The sequence below is a fragment of the Monosiga brevicollis genome, genomic scaffold (genome assembly GCF_000002865.3).
Source record: "Monosiga brevicollis MX1 MONBRscaffold_22 genomic scaffold, whole genome shotgun sequence".
Lineage (NCBI taxonomy): Eukaryota > Choanoflagellata > Craspedida > Salpingoecidae > Monosiga > Monosiga brevicollis.
This window is the reverse complement of record NW_001865059.1, coordinates 192435-193153: the sequence shown is the minus strand read 5'-3', so window position 1 is coordinate 193153 and position 719 is coordinate 192435. Positions and strand designations below refer to the sequence as shown.

The window sequence follows — 719 nt, the reverse complement described above, 5'->3', positions numbered from 1 at the left end:
AAAAATCAGGATAAAAGTTTGGGGGGGGGGGGGGGTGAGCTGACGAGAGTGGCAAGTTTTGTGGCAAGTTTGAAAAACCGGGTCTGTGACTATCATGAACGTGTTTCGAAGGTGGATCATGTGGAGCCAAACGGCAGGAATTGGGGGCACCAGGGCAGCCTACCTCGGGCTGTGGCCGATCCCAGGATGACGAGACTGACGGTGACTTGGTCGACGGCCACGTCCGGGGGGCAGCGAGACAGGTCAAGGACGACATTGAAAACATTGTCCTGATCGCGGACAAGAGCTTGTGGACGGTCAATGTTGAGGCGCCAGTGGCCGAGGTCAGTGTGCCGGATGGTGCCGGTGCGCACGCGGGTCGGCGCCACGGCGTCACCCAGCATGGGGATGGGCCAGGGCCCGGAGTAGCTCGAGGCCACGTTGAAGACAAAGCTGCGACGAACAACTTTGGACCTGGCTGTCAAGGCGAACAGCGAGTGGGACTCAAAGGTCAACTCGACGTCGACGTAATGGACCACGGCACAGGTCTTGCGGGCGCAAAGCGTAGTGGAGGGAAGGTCATGGAGCTGGACGGGCAGGGAAAAGTGAAAGTCATGCTTGCCGGCCGCTAACCGGCGGGATCCCTGCGCGAGCAAGTTGGGCCCCTTGTGTACAAACAAGATGTCTTCGGCCGTTTGCATGCGATCATTGGCCTTGAACTATGTGGCGGGAGCAATAAG

General features: G+C 59.1%; 1 protein-coding gene across 1 annotated transcript in view; it reads right to left on the bottom strand.

Annotated features, from left to right (window-relative positions):
* Window positions 1-719, bottom strand: part of MONBRDRAFT_27847 (uncharacterized protein) — a gene marked incomplete at both ends in the record, with an annotated part of 7569 nt that overhangs the window by 700 nt on the left and 6150 nt on the right. Inside the window, one exon of the mRNA XM_001748253.1 lies at window positions 201-623. Within this exon, the coding sequence (XP_001748305.1) occupies window positions 201-623 (423 nt within the window). The remainder of the gene's footprint in view (window positions 1-200; window positions 624-719) is intronic.